The sequence below is a fragment of the Ovis canadensis genome, chromosome 10, assembly GCF_042477335.2.
Source record: "Ovis canadensis isolate MfBH-ARS-UI-01 breed Bighorn chromosome 10, ARS-UI_OviCan_v2, whole genome shotgun sequence".
NCBI classification, from domain to species: domain Eukaryota; kingdom Metazoa; phylum Chordata; class Mammalia; order Artiodactyla; family Bovidae; genus Ovis; species Ovis canadensis.
Genome location: NC_091254.1, coordinates 89757001 through 89778856, shown reverse-complemented (window position 1 = coordinate 89778856; position 21856 = coordinate 89757001). Strand labels below are relative to the sequence as shown.

Below are 21856 nucleotides of genomic sequence, written 5' to 3'. Positions count from 1 at the left end.
ACATCACCTCTGCTCCCCTTTTCACCCAAGCATGCACGCACACACACACTCAAAAGCCCAATGAGGCATCACTGCATTGGTGACAGTTCAAAGCCTCGCCCGTGGCTCTACGGAAGCCACTGCCTCCCAGGGCGTATTTGTCAAAAGACACCAGATTCCTGAGGCCCCATCCCACACGGCCCAGTTCTCTGACAGCTTCATGTAATGGGTCTCAAGGAAGTCATATGAACCAGTGGGGGCAGGGGAAGAGTCGTTTCTGATGGCAGCTGGTTTGCACAATCAATCACACTTACTGAGCTGCATTTTCCCACGGCACCCAGGGGTCCAATCCTTACTGTTTCCTTGAAGTCCTGAAAGAAGAGTCTATGACCTTGGTTCTGCAGCTTCATCAGTTTCTCAACATGTCCCTCCTCAAGGGGTTGGCCAGTTCTCCAAAGCCACATCGTCCAGAGCAGAGGGGTCATGGTGGAGACAGCCAGCAGGAGGCGACCCTGGGGCTGGGTCCCGGCTCAGTGGCAGTATCACGGGATGGATGCTGAGCGCTCAGCTCCTTCCACCCCAGCTCTGCTGACAGGTGAATGTCCACAATGCGGCTGACCCAGCCCCACCCGCTTAGCTTCCTGCTGTCCAGGAGACAGTCCCAGTCAACACACTGCAACACAGTGATTTCTTAATTCCAGGAAATCCAAATTAAGACAAACGTGATCATAATGAAGAAGAGCTGCTAGTTAAAGTATAATCATAAAAACTGATTTAAAAAAATAAAAAATACTGTATTTTGAAAAACAGGTTAAAAAAAATAAGAAATCCTTAACAGCAATGCAATAGGCTCATATTAACTACTATACTTACATAATTCATCTGGCTAGATATGCATGACTAAAATTTCTGTTACTGCCTAATAGTGAAAAGTTTAGTTTTGTTACAAAGCCTGGGAAGTTGGAATTTCATTTAGCTCAAAGCTCAGAAAGTACATTAGCAAAAATCAGTAGAATCTGATAAAACAGTATAAATCACTTAAAAACACCACTGGTAAATACAGAATCCCCATGAATATACAACAGGTAATGATGCAATGAAGATGTTTTTACAATATTTATTAAGATAACAAATTTATAAATTGAAAGACTCAGAGGCACATAGTTTTTAAAAGGCCAATACCATGGAATAATGAAGTCAACACAGAAAAGAAGATATGAACAGTTACAACCAATACAAGATTTTTTTAAAAGCAGCATCCCTACCCCCCTCCCCAATACACATCATAGGAATCATCCTTCAAAATTACCATGATAAAAAGTTACTTCCTTCAAAGAAAAATAATTCTTTCCACCTACCGAGCCTAGAAAATCCTATTTACAATGAACTGTCCTGTATTTCATCAGTATTGTTTAATACGGCCTCTTCTATTCTGCCATTAGAAGTACTGAAAATTTTATAGCTATTATATTTACAAATGCACATAATATTTAAATTTGCTCTTCATTGAGAACAACTGAATATATACTTAATCAAATCACGATACAAATGTTTTAGTGCTGATAACACATTCTGCGGGGACGGGTATGTGGGGAGAGGTGTATTTAGAATCATGTTGTTTCTTAAGGATTACTAGGCCAATAAGTCTGGTAAAACTCAAGGTAGTCACAAAAACAGGTGTTTGTTGATGAAGAATTTAATTTATTTCTGTTTTAACTGGACACACTGGGCTTCTTCAGTCAACCTTCACCACACTGTATATTTTGGTAACAAACCAAAAGCATGCAAAGAAGCCAATTGTTCCTATAAAAGAGAAAACAAGAGTCAACCTCCTTTCAAAGGCAGCATCATGATTTACGTAAACGTATAGACTTAGAATGACTGCTTCCTTAAAAAAGCCATAAAACTGTAAACCAAAACTATAAGCCATTACCAGGGATACACCAAAGACCCATGAACTTTCCTGAAAAACACAGAGCCAATTCAGATCAAATTTCTTATAGAAATTGATTAAAAACACCTTTTTATGCTATAAGATTATCTAAAGCTTTCTATAATATATTCTTTTTCTTATTATACAGAAAAGGCTAAAATTGGAAGAGGAAAAGGATGCCAATCTTACTTTCCTATTTAAAAATATTTTCTTACCACAAAATGGAAAATGCTATTAATTCAACATATGATATGAACAGCTTAAAAATCAGAATATCAGATTCACAGAATTAAAAGGGAATATTTTCTAAGTACAGTTATTGGGAATGATCAGTTTTCAAAGATTATTATAACAAAATAACTCAAAAGATTTTACAAAGTGTTAAAGTGATATGATAAAGAAGAATAATAAAGAGACACTCCCTCTGAGATGAGAGGTGGCACAGAACTGGAGGACACAGCAGCTCTGTCCTGAGCTGTGTGAAACATCTTTAGATGAGTCACGTGGAATCTCCACCCCATTTCTTTATCTCATTAAAGAGAGATAATTTTATCTGCCCTACCGGCCTCCATAAATCATGAAAAAATACAGGCCTTGATTTTCAGGTATTTTTATCACTTTAGAGTCTAAAAATTTTGAAGTATTTTTATCACTTTAGATTCTAAAAAATTTGAATGCCAGACAGTTGATAAAAATGAGGCTTTAAGGATTATGTAACTGTTTAGGGCCCATGGATGGTAAGAAAGGCCAGGATTCAGATTTCTTTCTGATTTCAAGTGTAGTATCCTTTTAAACTATACCATACTTACATGTACTAAATGTAAATTCAGAGACTGTTTTGCAAGAGAACATGTACTAAATTATGAAACTGCCTACCACGTTAGAATTGATCCGTAACATTTTTTCCAAGATTATCCCCTAAGAAATAGTCAATAGATAGGGCTACAGAAGCATATAGAAGCGGATACACATGCCCCTTGTGGGAGTTTTATATTTAAAGTTCCAATGGTTTCCACCATTGTTTTAAGATTTTATAAGTCAAGAGACTGTAGCTGGGACATTACCACGGAAGTTGTGAGTGTTATCATACCCATTCTTACATCACATATATAACCAAGGACCTGCTCTGCACATGCCATGCACTGTGTTTTTTCGAGGACACACAGATATACCTTCTGGATATTCAAAGGGTCATTATTACGGCTTGAGAAGAGATTGGGGTTAATTCCAGAAAAGTAAAGGTGAAAACATAAATATACTGAAACAATCTTATGTGAAACAAGAACTTCGAGGTAACAGAAGGCATTTTAAGATGAGAAAAAAACATTTTATCATCATACTAGCAACTCTAAGAAAGTTAAGTTTACTTTGTTGTTCAAGTACTTCTAGTATTTTATTTTGTTCTTAATACTGAATGGGTTTAGTGTACATACTAAAAGTGGCATCTTTCCTAATGTGGCAGAATAATAATTATTGTTTTCTAAAACAGATTGACTTAAAAAATGGTGTCAGTGCAGAGTCCTGAAATAAATGTGGATGTTTCCTTCCCACAAACTGAAATACACTAAAAGTCACTGGCTTCACTGGTTGATTTAAATCTGATGTGGCTCCAGAATTTAGATTAGAAAATTTGTTTTATCCAAAATAAGTAAAACTATGACACTTTAAAAATCAAGAACAATAAAGTTGAGGTGATGGTTGAATTATCATAACATGTGCCTGGAAAAACAAGACATTCACCCAGAACATGATTTTTTGTGTGTAATAAGGAATAAATTGTATATGTATTTACAGACATGGATACAGATGCCCCCAAACAGTAATCCTCATTTCACAGGCTATGACTGTTTCACAGATCATTTATAGAGACTTACGGCTATGGATCTAAATCTATCACACGGAGACCAAGATACGCATCCCCTCAACACACACACACACACCTACCCCACTGTATCTGACCAATGAATGACCTGATGTACAGAACTGATCTGGGTGCCTGAATCTTGTTATATATACTGACATAGCAACAGGGGCACTTCAAAACTCTACCTAATTCTGTTAAATACTAACAAATGAGCAGAAAGCAGAAAAGCTAATTTTTTAACAAGTTTTTTTCTTTTTTGACTGCTGTACTTCCTCACATAGCATGCAACACAATCTTAAGATAAAATTTCAGATGTACACTTTCTGTGACAAAGAAATGGTCTCTCAATTTGTGGTTGTTATTTAATCATGCCACAATTGCTAAGTACCGAAGCACTGAAATACAGAGAACTTTCCTAGGTGGACAGAGAAGACGTACATATATAAACACCAATGTGAAGCACACTTTATGCCATTAGGTAAATGGATTTTAAAGTGGTGATATAAACCTGCAGTTTAAAACTTCTAGAATAAGGGATGTCCTATGCTCATCTTTCCTTGGTATCATTTATTCTCAATCTCATCTTAAATTTCTAACCCCCAATTTCTACTTACTCCTAAATTAGGTAGCTAGAGCTTTTTACTCTATTTCTGAAATGAGAGCAAAAACAAGACTGTTCCATTAAGAGATGGACAGGGGAAAGCCTTGAGATGTTCTGGCCAAGGCACCCCTGTACTTCCAGCACAACAATGGTCCCTGGTTAGTCTTCCACTAGGCCTGTCTTCCCGCCTCTGCTTTACTGGTACTCACCGCCCCCTCACAGGGGGCAGACCAGACCATGCTCAGCTGCACTGAGAACTAAACATAGGAGCACTAAGTAGCAGGAGCCTTCATGGATTTTATAAAAGCAAACTAATCATAAATAATTTGCCTAAAAACGTATTAACTAAAAAACAACCATTCTAATTCTTACCTGTAAAAAGAAAGAAGATCAAAACCATTATCATGGTATACCCGAAGTACAGGATTGTACTTGCAGTCCCTGTGATTTGCAGTTTTGAGAAGAAGTAGTGTATTGCATATATTAAGAAATACACTGCAGTAAAGCCACTGGTGAGGAATGAACGCCACTGCCAATGATAATCCTGGGTAGAAGAGAAAAAAATCCAGGATCAAGAATTACTTTCCAATTAAGAGGTAATGCAGCCGAAGAAAGTTACTAAAGAGAACACAGCTAAGTGGAATAGCCCCCAAACCTAATTTTTGCTATTGATTCCAGTCTCTTTTCATACTGAAATTTGCCAATTTCGCCAAAGGTGCTCAGAAGCACCTTCTATGTTTGATGGAGCTACTTAAAAGATTGGCTAAATACATGTAGAAAAATTTTAAATGGTTTATGAACAATGAAGCATTAGGCTGTATTTTAAAACATATGATTCCCTAAAAGAAACGAAATATACAAAACCTTTGGTGCCAAAGATATCATTAAGAAAGTGAGAAGACAAATTACAGAATGGAAGAAAATATTTACAAATCAGAATCTGATAAAGGTTAGTATCCAGAATATAGAAAGAACTCTTACAATTAAACAAAAAGATAAATCATCTAACTTATAAATGAGCAAGGGAATTCAACATTTCTCCAAACAAGATACACAAGAAAACATGCAAAACCACAATGAGACACCACTTCACACCCACTAGATGGCTATAACTTAAAAAACCAGAAATATCAGGTAACTGGCAAGGATGTAGAGAAACTGGAACCTTTGTGCACTGCTAGTAGGAATATAAAAGGGTGAAGCCACTGTGGAAAAGTCTGATGGTTCCCCAGAAAGTTAAATAAAAAGTAACTATATGACTCAGCAATACCACTCCTACATATATACCCCAAAGAACTGCAAACAGGTAAAATGAGAATTAGTACATGGACGTTCACAGCAGCACTATTCACAATAGCCAAAAGGTGGAAACAAACCTAATGTCCATCATGAATGAATGTATAGACAAACTGAGTGTAACTACATGATGGAATGTTACTCAGCTTTAAAAAAGGAAGAAGCACTGACACATGCTATAGTGAGAGAGGAACCTTCAAACACTCTGCCAAGTGAAGGAAGCCAGACACAAAAGGGCACACATATCGTGCACTTCCACTTGTACGAAATATCCACAACAGACAAATCTGTAGAGAGAAGCAGCCAGGGTCTGAGGGGAGAGAGAACACGAAGTAACTGCTTGGTGGGCACGGGGGTTTCTTTAGGGGTGAGGAAATTATTCTGAGGCAGAGACAGTGATTACCCAATACTGCATATGTAGTAAGTGCCCCTGAATTGTTCACTTTGTAATGGTTGATTTCATGTTATGTGAACTTAACCTCAATTTTCTAAAAAAGCATATCAAATTTAACAGTTAAGATTTTATCTCCTGTATGAAAACAACTATAAAACAATGATTTAACCACAATCTAAATCTTTTAAAAAGTCACCCAAGGACATCATCATTTTGTCTTGCTGCCAACTTATATAACTCACTGCAATGAAATCTCAGAAATGTTTTCATAAATTTTTCCACGTAAAATGTTTGCTGTCACTAAATGTTCAGTCTATAAGTGTCTGTTCACAATAAGAATAATTTTAAAGTCCAACAGTTTAAAAATTCAGCATAATGTGCTATTCTTAGGAAATTAACATTTTAAAAGTTAACTTCTAAATAAATAATAAATATACTGCACTGGGAAATTATCTTAAATCAGGCTTAAAGATGGCTGCATTTGATTTAGGAATGTAGGTCAATTTCTACCTATAACTGAATATGTGCAGTTATACTTGCTCACTAAAAAAATACTGACACACAAAAAAAGACTGCAATCTTTTGATAATTCAGGTTTGGGGGGCTATTTTGTGACATTAGAAGTTGACATGGAAAAAAAAGACAATAAAGAAAATTACTTCACAACTTGCCCCACAATAACACAGTTACTTCAATTAATAGTATTCAAGGTTACCTTATGTCAAAATTATAAATACTGTTAGCAAGTTAACATAAGTGAATATTGCTAATACATACCTCTGCACACAGGTGGAAATAGCAAAGAAGTATAGTTGCTTCAGAACAGGTAATAACCAAAATGATAAACACCAGGAACAGGAAGCCAAACATGTAATACATCTGGTGTGACCTACAATCAAACAAGTCAGAATGAACCCATCAACAGTTTCTTCTTGACACAGCAAATGACACACTCCTTTCATTTCTTTGAACTGAAAATGTTTGCTTTCTCTCCCATCTAATCAACAACAAATTCTCCCAGGTTTAGACGATGTGATGTATGTGGCAGAGGCAGGGCAGGGCAGGCAGGATACAATGCACTCGAGTGTCTTCCTGCTCAGGTAGGACTTGCAACTCGTATTTATTCAAATATGCTTACTCTGTCTGTCTACTGGTGAGTCAGAAAAATTTGACACTTCCCCCCAAAAATTAATGTAAAGACAGAGCCAAACTAAGAAAGGGTTATATTGGGTACAGATTGTTTCTTATCATATATGACAGCATCAGCTGAATCTGGAAAACACTATAACAAACAGGAAGGAAAGACAGGCTCTAATAACTGAAAAAGTTCAACTTTAGTTCTGACAATGCTACCTGGAACCCTGATACTTTCTGTAGCATATGTCAATGTGATCAAATAAAGATCACAAAATACTGTAGGGTATGAGTGGCTCAAAATTACCACGGTGCGTTTTCCTACTCAAACAAGAAACCAGAGAATGAAGTGATCTTGGGATAAGAAACGACTTTGAAGGTTATCTAGCTCAACAATGCTTGCTTGAATTCCCTCCCATCAAGAGCTCAAAGACACTCCTTTGAAGCAGTATGGATTACTTATTAAAACACAGGACTGGAGAGACAGGTGAATTTTCTGTCACACAGTAGCCGGGTGACACAGGCAAATTACCTAACCTCCAAAATCTCATTTCATCTCGTTAAGTGGGACAGTATCCACCTCACAGAGGCATGAGAACTGAGCAATAAATAATAAGCCCTTGACTAATAATAAGTGTTATCACAATTCTTCTAACACTGAAAAGATAAAACAACTTTTTATCTCTTAAGATTTCTGATTATTGGAGAACAGCTTACATTTAAAGGTATAAACAGTAAGCCCTATAAACAAAAAGAGAAGCTAGTAGTACGTACAATAAGAGGACTTAGTGCTCAGCTTACCAAATACTATTCAGGATGAAGAAAAGCTGTATAAAGATGCACCCAAAGGGCAAAATCCCTCCCATGATAATACCAGGTAATGGCTTTGTGTAGAAAGACTGTTCAGGAATCTGACGTGGAATCTGATTGGTTCGAACTGGGTGTTCAATGGCCTTCAGTTTAAAAAAAAAGAGGAGAGAAAGGGTTAATAATTATGTATCTAAGAAATTCTTCTCTGCACTAGATTATTCGTCAGCTTTTTCTCAGCTTCCAAGCTGACACTAGTGGCAATACAAGTCTACCTAGGTCATCAGAGTGAAACTTGTATTCAGAAGCCCCAAACCAGATACCATCAGGTACAATAGTCTGTCTGTCTCCTGGAACAAGCCACCACTGTTTCCAGCAGTGATCCAGTGACTAATGGCTTAAACAAAATAAGAAACACACAGGAGGAAACAATATAGGACTCAGAAAACAGCAGTTAATACAAAGGTAGAGTTAAGCTTCTCCTTTTAGTATATATTTACTGCAAAAATATATACTGGTTCTGAAACTGTTGTCAATGTGTTTTTTGGAGATGGACAATGTCATTTCTATTAAAATTGCTCAATTTTTGCTAAGACTTAAGAACACAAGGAAGATAATGAATGGTTATATGAAGCTTTATGATCATAAATTACTGCTGATGTTCTCAATTATTCTCTAACACACTACATTACATGGTAGCATAAAAACAACTGAAGCCTAAAGTACCTAAACACAGTAACATGAGGGGGAGGGAGCAGAGTACACATGTAGAAATTTACTTTCTTGCAAAAAAAGTTCAAAACCTACTTCTATAGTTTTTGTGATGATATAGCAAAAGTTAAAACCTGATATTCTCATTGAGATTATACTTCTGTGAACTTGATTATTTCATATGTCAGTGTATGTGTATAGAGGCAGAGAATCACTATACCATTCTTCAAATTTTATATTTTTAGAATTTTAAGTACTTATTTCATCTATGCAATTTAAAAATTTCAAATCATGTCAGTTTACTATTTATGCTATACAGATTTCAAGTCATGAACAAAATGTCAAAGAATTGAGAAATCTTTTAGTAGCCTGGCATGGTAGGTGCAGTGGAAACTCTGAAGTCTCTTAAAAGTACATAAGTTTCTTCCAGGGTATTCCAGGTCCCCTCACAAAGTATGCTCAACTACGTAACTTCTTTTAGCCTTGTGGAGACATTTTCAGAGAAGAGCAAAGACAATGGAGTTAGAGGAGGACCCAACAGTGAATTCTCAGCTTCCTCTGAGCCTGCGGGTAGAAAGCGGGCAGCAGAGGTGGAGGCAGACAGGCTGGAGGGAGGGACTGAGCCGCGATTGCAACCCGTCCTAAAACCAAATGCCAGCAGGTAAGCACATAAAGTTTATTCCAAAACTATATATGAAAAACACTGCTATCCTTACTGTATGGTCACTAACTTTTTTTTTTACAGCTTTATTTCCTAACTCATACTCAGTTTTACCCAGTTTACTTAGTTAAGTTATATAGATTAGAAACATTTATTGCTAAGAAAAAAAGATACAGGTATTTTTTAAGTTAAAAAAAGGGAACAATTTATTTTTAATGTAATAAATTCATTTTTTCATTAGTTTAAATTAGCATTCATTTCCTATAAACTATTTCAGTTTTCATTTCCATTTACTTATCAAACTCTGAAATCTTAACTTTACATCCATAACCTCTCTCTAACCACATTCTTCTGAGGACTATTTTAAGAATGACTGCAGTCAAACGAAGAAGTCATCCATTTTCTGTGACATTCAGATCCCACAGGACTAGTTTCTATCTTCTAGACACGTGCATCTTTAAGGTGGCATATGCTAATTTCCACGGCTGAGATTCAGTCAAATAAGTTACATCTGTAAACTTACATTCTTCTTAAAACCAAAGTATGCACCAATAAATGTCAGAGGCACAGATATACAGAACCAAAGAGCCAAGATGGCAACCAAGGTCCCAAAAGGAATGGCTGCTGAAGAGCCTTCTCCCCACAGAATCAGGTTCATTATGAAGAAGTCAGCAAACACAATCCTGAAAGACACAACAGGCGTCTGGGTAACAGTTGAGGCAGAAGCAAAATGATACAGTGGCAATCATATGCAGCAAGTATCACAATTTCTGTGCTATACACAGTAAAGTGGAACTGCTGGGTCATTAGGGTATGTGAATTTAAAACTTCAGTAGATGCTGATGTTTGGTAGAAACCAACGCAATACTATAAAGCAATTATCCTTCAATTAAAAATAAATTAAAAAATAAAAAAACTTTAGTAGAAAACTGAATTGCTCTTCAAATTGGTTTTGCTTGACTTATAACTCCTATCAGCACCTTATGAAATTTACCCCTTAACGTACTTTCATCATGCTTGGGACTGCCAGACTAAGAAACAGACTTTTAAGAAAAGGAATATAAAAAACTCTCCTGTCTAAAGGCAGTTTTTCCCAGGTAAGACAGGTAGTAGTCATTCTGCAAATGTTCGCTGAACATTCACTTTTTAAAAATTAAATTTATTTTCTTGGATACACACAGGAAAGATTAGACATACAGGACAGAAATTCTGGGAACTAAAATATGACTATGTTAAGCAAGTTATTATTGAAAACCCCACTTACCCAGGACAAAGAAATGATGTTAATAAAACATTTGTTTTCCACTTCTCACCTCCAAAGGCTGCAGGAGAAAACAAAAGTGGCATTAACTCAAAGACATACCTTCAAAGCAAACCAAATGTCCACACCTCAGGTCTGGCACTGGACAAATGAACACACAGCACTGGATGCCTATCCCTAGAAAACTGACGTGAGCAAAAGGTCCTAATACTTCCTCATCAAATGATCCAAACCCAGAGACACACATCCCAGGAATGCTTGGATTAAGTCCCACTCTAAAGACTTTTGTTTCAGCATAAAATAAATCTAGTATCAAAAGAAAGTCATCCAAACAAGTTTTATTCTCTTCTACTTTTTTTAACTTCACAACAAAACAAACCTTTAAGTTCTAACCCAGTTTCAATCACTGGGACTGGATGAAGAAAGAGTACCCTGGAAATGCTCATTTACCCTGAGGTCAGTTTCAGAATCTGTTCTCAAACTAGGAACCCTCAGGCCTAACAGGCAGCACTCCTGAATGCCCACAGGAGGTCTGAATCTCCAGGGTGTCTCCAGCAGGGCAGCTTTTCCAGGCCGTGGGGGTCAGGGGTGGGGGGTCAGCGTGTAGGATCAGGTGACTGAGAACAGATGGGGTGCCGCCACCTGATAGAACAATTTACTTACCAGCTGTTTATTCTTCTTTGCTTCTAACTCCCACCCCCACTTTAAAAATGTAAAGTATCTGGAGTAAAATAAATGAAAGTACTCCTTCACTCCTAGTTTAAAAGTTGGAGATAAAACTGGCTGAGATCTGAACACAGCTTTGATTTTTAAAACAAGTTTTAACAATTTATAAGTTTAATGGACTGTGAAGGAGGCTGAGTGCTGAAGAATTGATGCTTTTGAACCGTGGTGTTGGAGAAGACTCTTGAGAGTCCCTTGGACTGCAAGGAGATCCAACCAGTCCATTCTGAAGGAGATCAGCCCTGGGATTTCTTTGGAAGGAATGATGCTAAAGCTGAAGCTCCAGTACTTTGGCCACCTCATGCAAAGAGCTGACTCACTGGGAAAGACTCTGATGCTCGGAGGGACTGGGGGCAGGAGGAGAAGGGGACGACAGAGGATGAGATGGCTGGATGGTATCACTGACTCTATGGACATGAGTCTGAGTGAACTCCGGGAGATGGTGATGGACAGGGAGGCCTGGCGTGCTGCGATTCATGGGGTCGCAAAGAGTCGGACACGACTGAGCGACTGAACTGAACTGAAGTACTTCTTGGTCTAAAAGAAAAAATAATTTATATATATGATTTGAATTCACAGCATTACTGACAAGACTACTGTGAAATTATGAATTTTGGGGGTTTAATACAATTCCAATCAAAATTCAAATATTATTATTTGAAACATTAAAAATGAATCTATACAACGAAGCACTGTGTGACAGTGTCTCCGAATGTTCTGCCTGATGAATATGCTACTTAATCAGCAGCAAGGAGGTCTGAAGCACAGACAGGAGAAGAAGGGGAGGTGTGTCCGTCGGGCAGGGAGTACGGATGGGAAGTCAAGTGGAGGGAAGAGCAGGTGAGAAGGCCCCAGACAGGTGTGCGGTGCAGAGCCTGACTGAGGAACGGAAGGAAAGCAAGAGGACAGAAACTGAGCGGGGGGAGCAGGCAGGGCTCCAACCCTGTCTCCTTCGTCTTAAAATACCTATGACCAGCCTAATCCTATGTCTGTCAGCAAAGAATGAAAGAAAAAAAGAAGTCTGACAAAACTCACAGAGAGTAAACACACTCACTCACTCACACATGCACACAGGCCTTCACATAACTACACATCTAGCAAAATCTAATACTCCCATTTGGGGTTGAGTCTAGCCAACCACACCTTAAGGCTACCTAAGCAACCCTGTGTATTTTAGCTGAAACCTTAGTCCTATCAGAAGACCTTGGGGAACCCTAGCCCTGTGTCATCATCTCCCTGGCATTTTCAATCACAGATTACCAATAGGATCATCTCAACTGGACCACAGGCTTCCTAAGCAAGGCAAACTTTGGCATTTGCTGACCCGGAAAAGCTACTTTGTAAGTCATCTCATCCTATTTCACTCTTATTCTGTGGCTCTGAATTCTTTTTTTCACTGAACTTTATTTTACTTTTGGAAAGCAAGAACACAAGAGAATGCAACTAAACCTTGCTATAAGAGTAACTTACCTGGGGGCTCTTTAAACAGTGAGATCTGAATTTATGTACAGTGTACCTTCACAAACATTAAATCAATGTAAGTACCACCTCTCTCTCATAAAGTATTCCTATATACATATATATATATATATATGCGCTTTTTGCTTTAATAAATGACTCAGTGATACTTTTTTCCCTTTACTAGACTAAATATATTTCTATGAATGTAGCCAATCTAAGTTGTGCAGCCAAAGCTATTAAGTCAAAACTTAAGAAGGAGAGAGGGGACAATGGATAGGCAGCACCTAAATTTACTGAAGCCACTGTTTAACAAGCGTGTTTGAACAAGCAAATCTAGGGACAGTCATCCATCTCACAAGCTTCTTTAGACACCTCTTAACACACTGCTTGAACAGCCTCAACTACCAGACACAAAGGCTCAGACCCCGACGTGGCAGGTTAGACTCCTGGTCTGATACCCGGCAGGGCAGCTCCTACTTACACTTGTAGAACCTGGCAGCAACGTAGCCTGCAGGAGTGCCCAGCAGCACCCATAAGACCACAGCACACGTCATCAGAGCTCCTCGGTTGGCAGGTGACAAAAATCCCAGGCAAGCAAAAACTAAAAAAATAAGTAATTTAAAGTTATGAATTTTATTATTGTTTCCTTTGAAGTGATAGAAGACCCTGCTCATTTTTTAAACAATAAACTAAATACAACTTCATGAAAATATGCTCCCTTACCACGCAGCCACACTGAATCTTGGTACTATCTAAGGCACTGCATCAACAGGATCACACGTAAGGCAAGCTCCAATCTGGACATTTCCTGTCAGGGTCAACCTTTCCTGTTACCAGTGGAGGCTGACTGCAAGCTCAAGAGTGCTTTCAGCTCTTCTGAGCTTCAAGTACAGCTTTTAAATTAACATCAATAAAAATACTCCCACTGTAAAATATTCTCACTTTCTGTTCCTTTTAAAAATAATACTGACTCCTCTGGGGTGAAAAAAAACCCCCTTGTAACATCCAAACATGAGAGATGAGGCAGAATCTAGTCGAAGGACAAAAGAGAGGAAAAAAGATTTCACAGCACCATTAGCTTTGTGAACACTAGCTACTGAAGGGCTTGGTCAGTAACTTGGGAAATTGTTTCCTACTCTTATTTAGCTAGTTGCTTGTTTGTTCTTCACTATATAACCCTCCCAACTAATTAAGAAAAAAAAAAACCACCATCTTATATTTATAGCGATTCCGAGCTTTAAACTGGAAGTCAGATATGACTTTCTCAGAAAGAAATCCAAGAACAGATGCAGGTGGCTCTCTCACTGAAATTTCCGGTGTTTCCCCCAGGAGCACACAGCCAAGCAAACACCACTGCACACCTTCCCAGCAGCATCGACTGGAGAGGAGAAACTCACCATCACAGGAAGCCAAACAGGGTAACTAGAGGATCTACTGGAATTTAATCTAAGACGCACCCTCCCCCAGTCCTCTCAGGCCTGACATATGGATTGTTCTGAAGCAAAAAGTCCATATTCAAGCACTAAAGAGAAACAATCTCTATCATTTTCTAACGGAGGCTCTCTGAAACTGTCCTTCATGACAAGGTCGCTTTCTAGCTGACCCCAACAAAGATCAGAGAGGGGCAGAAAGCCACTCTCGATCTAATTTGAAAGCCAAATTTCACCCTCAAGCACCACTCCCCTGGAACTCCACCTCGGCTCTCTGGGACTCTGCAATCAATCGTCTGGCTGTGTCCAAACCTCCTTCATGACTCATTTTCCCAATCTCCCCTCTTCAGTGTAATATACTTACAACTGCTGGCTAGCCTCTCCCATCACATTGACATCACCTTATCTAAGTTGTTAGTAGATAAATATGTTCTAGTTAAGTCTTCAGCGGAGCCGGAAGGTGCAAATCAGTCAACCCCAAACTTTGCAGGTGCCAGACATCTGGAATCTGTCATTCTCTTTCCAAACACTTACGTGTTTAATTGCATCATAAAAACTTGGGACAATTTTACTTGCAGAAAATGACTATAGTATTACGTATTTAATATGCAAACAAACATAAGAACAAGTGTTTGCTAAGAAAGTTACTGAAAAGTCAGTGGTTTCAGAATTTTTCTAGTAACATTCATGTGTTACTTGTTCACCAGTAGCAGGCAACGAGAACATGAGGAAATAAAAGCAAAATTCATAAAACTCTTTTCATAAATATATTTTTCTCTGATAACTTGGAAAACTGAAAGACCACGACATTAAAACATCTCCAGACAGGAGTCTCAGGGCCACTCCTGCTGATGAATACATCTAAGTCAGCTCTGTTTTTTAAAAAAGAAAAATTAAAAATCTGTCCTAACTGACAAAGTAGGACTTAAATTTCTGAAGGATTTCAAGAGTCACAAGGAAGAGATATTTTTTTGTGTGTGTAGGAAGATCTTTCCTCAACGTTGCTGGGGAAAGAAATAGGTCTTGCTTCCTAAATCTTGCCAAGGTGGCGAGGTCTCCAAAAGCTTCCTGTCTCGTCCCCTCTGGGTTCTGTCCCGTCTCCTCTCTGTTCTGTCCTTCTCAGCGGAAGCCAAGGATGTCCTGGGATGTTCATCATACGCTCCGGTGAGGTAGGACAGCCAACCTGCATGGCCCTGCTTCCAAGCTGCCCAGATGAGGATCTGCAGCTCCTGTGCTCCCACGACAAGCTTGGTCTCTATGCAGCTGTGAGAGTAATCTAAACAGTCAGCTGTTGGCATGGCTAACCCCGCCCCTGGTCACTTATGGTCAAAGAACACAGATTCTGAGAACCAAAAGACTCTCAGAAACAATAAGCTAGCTTAGCTACAACTTAGGAAAACTGGATTTCAAATAATTATTTTTAAAAAGCATTTTCTACATGTTAGTTTTCACTTGACACTTACATAAAGTCACGAAAGTCATAATCAAAATCTGTGTCCCCGATCCCAGAAAGACGGATAGCAGCATCCCTTTCCTTGGAGGACGGAATATATCACCATGAACCAGCTTCCAGCCAAATTCTTCCTGGGCATCCTCCTGAAAAGGGAAGGAAATCGTTTCATCACCATGGGATCATCAAGAAAACTAGGCAGTTTGTTCATTGTTGAATATGCAGATACAGAAATTTAAAGAAAAACTTACAGATATTAATATATATTTCAGTTTTGAAGTATGAAAGCTTGATTCATATAACTTTCTTGAATTGTTTCTAAAGAAATGTTGTGTGTGTTAAGATCTACAAATAGTTACTGAGATACTTTAAAAAGAAATACAAAGATAATGGGATACCATGCCCTAGTCAGTCAAGTTTTATGATCCGACTTGATGACAATTTTAAATCACACTCTATATCCTTTTTACCCCTCAGTAACTAATCTCCAAAACAAGCAAATGGTATCAGTTCTCAAAGCTACTCTGCATGCATAGTAGGCTCTGATAATTTTAATAAGCTTGTGTCACCAGCTCACACTGCTCCCCTATCTCCAGACACACATATATACCTGCCTAATTAACAGCTTCACTGGGCTGAATGTGGACACCTTGAGCAGAATCATCCACAAGGAAACTGATTTTCTCCCCACCTCTACCTGCAGTTCCCCCAGTAGATAAAACTCTAGACTACCAGCTGCTCAGTCCCCAAAACCTTGGAGTTATCTTTTTCCTTCCCCACACTTCATACAATCCTTTAATAATTCCTACAGTTTAGCTTTAAGATCTACCCACAGGACAGGTTAGCCCTGTTCAAGCCATCCCCTCTCACCTGGCTATCACAGTGTGCACTAAACTGGTCTTGGTTTCTACACTTCAGTTGAATCTCAATACAGAACCAGAAAGATCCTTTTAACTAATCGGGTGGTTCAGGTCAGAAACACGGGGTCATTCACTGGCTGCTCTCCTCTTCCACCCTCTCAACTGGCCAATCAGCATTCCATCCCACCTCCCGGACACCCTCTGTTTATCTGCCCACTGCCCTACTTCTTCCCTGCTACCATCCCCTGACTGTGGAAATTCATACAGTCTTCTGACTGGTCTCAGTGCCTCCAATCTTGCCCAGCTCCAGACAACTGTCCACACACTGTTAAAAGCGATTTTCCTAAAACATGAATCTGGCCATGTCAACACTGTTTTGTATACTTCAACAGCTTCTCAGTGATATTCAGACTGCACAGCTTAGAAACTCCTTCAAAACGTGGCCCCTGCTATTTCTTCAGCCTCCTCTCTTAACATTTTGTCCAGGGTACTTCTGTAGCCCTCCCCCAAATTCCCACTCAGATTTCTATCTTTGCAGCAGCAGACAAGATTTAAAAATAACTTCCCATGTGGTCTAGTATTTTACAGTTCCACATTTTCATTTAATCATCTGAATATAAGCAATGAAGTTGGAATTTACTTTTTTTTCCAGATGGCCACCTACCTCATCCACAATTATTCCTCAAAGCTACTTTTCCTTTGTTGATACACTTTTGTTAACCTCCATATTTAGACTCATTATTCTTATAGGCAGAAAATATCATTTGAAATTTCTTTGTTAACTAATCCTTCTAAACTTCTCTTTAGGATTATTACTTATTTTCTACTAAAGTATTTCTATAGAAATTCCTTTAGAGAAGGTCTGTTTGTGGTCAGCTGTTTTTGTTAGTTTGAAAAAGGTACTTCACCTTCATTTTTGAAAGATCTCTGAGTACACAGTTCTATGTAAGTAGTTAATTTCTCTCACCATCGATTTAAAGATATTATTTTTGAGTTTCCACTGCCAATCTCACTGCTTCTCCTCTGCAGAAAGCCCAGTCTTTCTCCCTCTGGCCGATTCTAAGGCAAGACCTTCTCCTTTCTCTGGTCTCCTATGGTTAACTGACTGAGGTGTGGATTTCATTCTATTTATTCCACTTTGGAGACACTGCGTAATCTTTATCTATAGATTCTCATCTTTCATCTGTGCTGGAAAATCCTAGCTGTTACTTTTTCATATATCTTTACTTTGTAATTAATAATCCTAATATCTGAAATATTTGGGACCTGGTACAAATTTGTTGTTTATTGTAAATTTTTGTGAATTTCTAGATCATATGTTATGGACCTCAAATGCAGAGAATCCAGCAAACCCAAATTTGGAAGACTTTCCTTCTATTTCAACTCAATTGTGCTCAAAACGGAAGGCATTTACTAACCTAGAATCATTCTGCCCGCTTCAACAATCCATAAACAGGAGGAGATCAAGGTTCACCACTGACTCAATTTAATTGCCCAATTGGTTAAAAACTTGATATAAGCATACTCCTAAAGGAGAACGTTAACCTCTCATGCTGGCACTGCTTCCTGCTCTGGCCTCACTCAATCTTGGGGGATAGGGTGGATCTGGGGGAGTCCTTGGATTCCTTTTTTTTTTTTTAGCCAGTCGGATGGACGTGAATCTGAGTGAACTCCGGGAGTTGGTGACGGACAGGGAGGCCTGGTGTGCTGCGATTCATGGGGTCACAAAGAGTCGGGCACGACTGAGCGACTGAACTGAACTGAACTGAAGGCCAGCAATGCATCATGTCTGGTACATCAAGGGCTAATTCATTCATTCCAACAAATATTTGCTGATCACCAACTATATGCTTAGTACTGTTTAAAATACCAGAGATCCTACAGTGAGTATAACAGACAACTTCCTATGAGCAGATCTTCTCAAATAAGCAAAATACATAGTATATGAGATGGTGATAGGAATTATGGGTGTAGGGTGTGGGGTGTGGGTGGAGAGGATGTAATCTTAATGGGATGGTGAGGAAGGGCTCACTGGGAAGAGCACATCTCAGTAAAGACCAGGAGAATGTGAGGGACTCTCTGAGGGAGGACACTTGGGGAAGGCAGAAAAGTAACTGTAAGGAAGAACCTAGAACGGGAACATGACCGATGCGTCTGAGGAACAGCACGGTGGCCAGCACAGCTGGAGCAGAGAGCCAGGGGCTACCACAGAGCCTCTCGGGCCACTGTGAGGGCCGACTCTGGCCTCTGAGTGCAGTGGATGGAAATCACTGGAGGAATGTGATCCAGAGTGAAATGACCTGACACTCTGGAACAGACTCACTCTGACAGCTACCCTGAGAGACTGGCAGGAGGCAGACAATGGGAGCAAGACTGGAAATGGGGTTTTCTGTCCTGTACCCCAAAGCACCTCTACACAAATTAAGAAAAAAATTCCATTAACTTAGCAATTATTTGGAATTACCAATTATGAACAGAGTATTGTGAAATTATTTTAATAAAATACTTAATAAGGCATATAATCAATAATATCATGGGAAAGAAACTGCAGCATGTAAGTGCTAAAAAGCTTATAAACATTAACATGTTCTTTTTTCTAATTAGAACAGGACAGAAAGATGGGTGGGGAGGCTAAGAAGCTAGGGAAGAGAAAACAATGAAAACCTGAGTCTTAAGTATTCATTACAAATCATTGCTGGGAAATGAAAAAGTATGAAATGCAAAACATTACACAACTTAAAATGAGAATAAATGAAGTTGAGACATTAAATTACTTTGAATACACCAAAAGGTTGAAATGATATAAATTCAGTTAAAATTAATTAAAAAATCAAACTTATACACAAAATTTAAATACTTTGCTGCTTCCCAAACTGAACATCTGCTAGAAACAGAGTTGACAGCACGTAAGTGAAAGGAGGGCAGAGCTGGCGTCCTGCACCCGCACTGTTTCTCACCCTCTACTGCTGCAGACGAGACTGTGAACAGTTCAGCTCTGAGAGCTGTAGGCACTAAGTCTCTACCAACAAAACCAATTCTTAAGGATCATTTCCTTATCTGAAAATGTCAATTCAGGATCACTTCTGAGAAGAAATGTTTTAAAAGCAGATTCTGACTAAAGATATTATTTAAAAATTTCCCAAAGGAAAAAATAAAGACTATCCACGGCAGACCAAGGAATAGGTCAGATGTTTCACTCACTGTAGAATCCATCTGATTATATCTGGCAATATCTTTATGCAGTGTCCGTAGCATAATCATAGCCACCATTCCAGACAAGAAGAGGACAATGACCAGGGAATTCATGATGCTGCAGAAATAAGCACGTCAGGATTAACCTAGAGCTTAATCACTGGATCAGCAGAACTCTTTCTAAAAACAATTTATTGAGTAACATTGAAACAGCATTAATCAATTGAAAAATTGACCTAAAATCAAACAAATTCAATGAACTGTGCTCTGGCTTCATGGTCTATTGAGAACAAGAGTTTTTTGTCCATGGTCAACATTAATAACTACTGTGCCCAAATTAACACACCATAAGCTGCAAGGATCAATAATGGACTGGTCTCTACCCTCAAGAAGTCTACTGAAAAACAAGTTATTCAGTAAATTAATGAGTGTCAAAAAGATTAGTCAGTGAAGTAGGAAAAGGAGCGTAATGGCACCTTGAACAGTTCTCTAGATAAAAGTTTTGGGTCATGTTCTGAAGAAAGAGTAACAGCAACAATAACTCTAATCCTAATTATTATTATTTATAAAAAAACAGTCCTAACAGCTGTAGCAGCTTGTATACTGAGCCCTCTTCCATGCCAGGTAAGGTGCTCAAATGCTGTTTCATTACCTCCCTTCAATCCTCAGAACAGTACAGTGAGACAGGTTAATTCTAGATGAAGAAATAGACTCTGAGCACCTGGGTGATCCAGCCTGACTCACAACCAGTGACCAAAATCCAGGACTGAATCCAAGTCTACCTAATTCAAAAGTCCAGCCTTCTGAGTAACTGGCGAGAGTTAGAGTGGATGAGATGCTCACAGCAACAGAGAACAGAATAAGGACAGAGCATGAAGGAGATTAACGGTGTAGTCTTACCTAAACCACTGAATGTGGGTATGAGGCATGGACTCCAGAATGTAGTCCCATCGAGATGCCCATCTGATATTCTTCTCTTCCTAGACAGATTATAAAAAACAAACTCCTCTTTAAATAAGAATTTGCCAACAAAGTATACCAGAAATCCAAAGATTTCCATTCAGAGCTTAACCTTCCAATCAACAATTTCTCATTAACATAACTTGAGTCAGTCGTAAGATTCACTGAGCGAGATTTACTCGAGACTCAGAAAAATCAAGATGAAATTAAGCAGTAAATAAAAAACAATAAAGCAGAGATATTACTTTGCCAACAAAGGTCCATCTAGTCAAGGTTATGGTTTTTCCAGTGGTCATGTATGGATGTGAGAGTTGGACTGTGAAGAAAGCTGAGCGCCAAAGAACTGATGCTTTTCAACTGTGGTGTTGGAGAAGACCCTTGAGAGTCCTTTGGACTGCAAGAAGATCCAACCAGTTCATCCTAAAGGAGTCCAGTCCTGGGTGTTCATTGGTAGGACTGATGCTGAAGCTGAAACTCCAATACTTTGGCCACCTCATGCAAATAGCTGACTCATTGGAAAAGACCCTGATGCTGGGAGGGACTGGGGACAGGAGGAGAAGGGGACGACAGAGGATGAGATGGCTGGATGGCACCACCGACTTGATGCACATGAGTTTGGGTAAACTCTGGGAGTTGGTGATAGACAGGGAGGCCTGGCGTGCTGCAATTCATGGGGCTGCAAAGAGTCAGACACGACTGAGTGACTGAACTGAACAGTATCTAGTTACTTGTATTTTTTAAAGTCTTGTTTTAAATCTTAATTAGCAAAGGCTTATTTTAAATGTTATGATTTAGAAGCTGTATTTAATTTTTTCAGAAAATTGAGTGGAATAGCTTACTCATGATTTTCTTTGATGCTATCTATCTATATCTGCGACATTTAACCAGACCAAAGCTATAACCTAGGCACCCTGAGCCTCTAGCAGGTGTCATCCACACTGAGCTCTTAATATCCAGAGGGAAAGGCGTATTATTTACTGCACCAGGCTTGCAAAATTATATGTTATATGGGGACAGTAAATGTCACAACTATATTGAATTGCCAAAATACTTTATTAAAAATAGAGGTGGAAGATTGCCCAAGATTCTCATGCAATAAACTTTACTTTCCTCCTAATAAAACCCTCCAGTGAATTTAT

General features: G+C 38.8%; 1 protein-coding gene across 1 annotated transcript in view; it reads right to left on the bottom strand.

Moving 5' to 3' along the window:
- Window positions 1-1082: 1082 nt before the first annotated feature.
- Window positions 1083-21856, bottom strand: part of TM9SF2 (transmembrane 9 superfamily member 2) — a 50093-nt gene continuing 29319 nt past the window's right edge. The window contains exons 8-17 of the mRNA XM_069601949.1: window positions 20658-20737; window positions 19767-19875; window positions 15719-15851; window positions 13307-13426; window positions 10645-10702; window positions 9904-10063; window positions 8003-8154; window positions 6845-6956; window positions 4750-4921; window positions 1083-1782 (exon numbers count right to left, since the gene is read on the bottom strand). Coding sequence (XP_069458050.1) covers window positions 1715-1782; window positions 4750-4921; window positions 6845-6956; window positions 8003-8154; window positions 9904-10063; window positions 10645-10702; window positions 13307-13426; window positions 15719-15851; window positions 19767-19875; window positions 20658-20737 — 1164 coding nt within the window. The 3' untranslated portion in view covers window positions 1083-1714. The remainder of the gene's footprint in view (window positions 1783-4749; window positions 4922-6844; window positions 6957-8002; window positions 8155-9903; window positions 10064-10644; window positions 10703-13306; window positions 13427-15718; window positions 15852-19766; window positions 19876-20657; window positions 20738-21856) is intronic.